The 1,483-nt window shown below is 59.6% G+C and overlaps 1 protein-coding gene across 1 annotated transcript in view; it reads left to right on the top strand.

The window, feature by feature from the left end:
• Positions 1–1,483, top strand: part of AMER1 (APC membrane recruitment protein 1) — a gene marked incomplete at both ends in the record, with an annotated part of 2,951 nt that overhangs the window by 158 nt on the left and 1,310 nt on the right. Inside the window, 2 exon segments of the mRNA XM_010150231.1 lie at positions 12–645; positions 647–1,482. Coding sequence (XP_010148533.1) covers positions 12–645; positions 647–1,482 — 1,470 coding nt within the window.

Raw genomic sequence — 1,483 nt, forward strand, 5'->3', positions numbered from 1 at the left:
CCGGCAAGCTAAACGGCTTTCAAACTGTTCGGGGGGAAGCGGAGCATCTGCACGCTGCCCAGCTTCTTTGGCGGCAGAAGCAAAGGCCAGGGGAGAGCGCCCTCTAAAAAGGGCCTCAGTAAATGTAAGACCCACGACGGGCTCAGCGGTGCTGCCTACGACAAGGGCGGCGGGGCGCAGCTGGAGAGCCCTTCGGAGGGGAGCAGGGACTCGCATCCTTGCCCTTTGCCGAGCTCCCAGAGTGCTCACTTGGCCATAGACACCAGTGCCAAGTTCGATTTCGGCCAGCGGGACAACTCTCCACCCGGGAGCATTGAGGGATGTGAGAAAAATCCCAACGGAGATAAGTCCTCCTTTTCCAAACCAAAAAAAGGCCTGAAAGGGTTTTTTAACAGCATCAGGCGTCACCGGAAGAACAAAGCTGCCGAGTGTGAGAAAGCAGAGCTCTCTGAGTGCACTGGGGATGCGGAGGAGGCCAGCAAAGCTCCTGGTGCGGGAGTGGAGAGCCGGGAGGCCGCGGAGGGGAGGGGACTGGGACCTGTCCCTCTCGCGGCAGCCTGCCCGGGGAGCTCGGAGGATGACCGCTCGGTAGGCGCAGCTGCCAACTGCGGAGATGCTGCCGAGCCCGGCTGTCGCCGGGCTGATGGAGGGCGCTGCTGAGGTGACGATGCCGGGGAAGAGGGATGTTCTGGATACGAAATCAGAGGCTGACGCTGTTGTCTGTGCGGAGTTTGACCATGGTGATCTGCTGCTGGCCTTTCATCCAGACTTCATGGACAATGACGCTCCTTGCCTAAACTCTGGGGACCTGCTAAGCCTCATCTTAGGAGACGTCACGTCCCTGAAGAGCTTTGATTCCCTGTCGGGATGTGGGGATGACATTGCTGAGCCCGACATCACCGAGAGCACCATCTCTGTGGAGCGCAGCAGAGATGCTGGTAAGCGGAGCTCCTGCCTGGTCACCTACCAGGGCGGTGGGGAGGAGATGGCCATACCTGAGGAGGCAGAGGAGTACCTCCACCAGATATGGAACGGCAGCACACCAGGGAACAAGAGCTATGGAGCTCAGGTCTCGAGTAGCAGCTTGGAGACACACGCCTCGCACGTGGCGGAAGCCCACCCCTACATGGGGGATGCGATGGACAGTGGTGACCTCCTGACCCCACAGAGTGACCAGCAGGAGTCCGCCCCTAATAGTGACGAGGGGTATTACGACTCCACCACGCCTGGGCTGGAGGACGAAGGCGGAGACGGGCTCGGTGAGGTCAAGAAGGACCGTCTTCCCAGAGACAGCTACAGCGGCGATGCACTTTATGAGTTTGACGCGCTGATGAGTCCCTCGCACGGGGAGGAATCCCTGTTCGAGAGCAAAGTCTCCCGCCCGGTGATCTTCAGCTACTGCCTGGACTTCTGCCTCCCTGCTGAGAAGAACCTGATCCAGATGATGGATCAGAAAAGAGGACTGATGGAAACAGAGGAAGAG

The sequence above is a fragment of the Eurypyga helias genome, unplaced genomic scaffold (assembly GCF_000690775.1).
Source record: "Eurypyga helias isolate BGI_N326 unplaced genomic scaffold, ASM69077v1 scaffold22004, whole genome shotgun sequence".
NCBI classification, from domain to species: Eukaryota; Metazoa; Chordata; class Aves; order Eurypygiformes; family Eurypygidae; genus Eurypyga; species Eurypyga helias.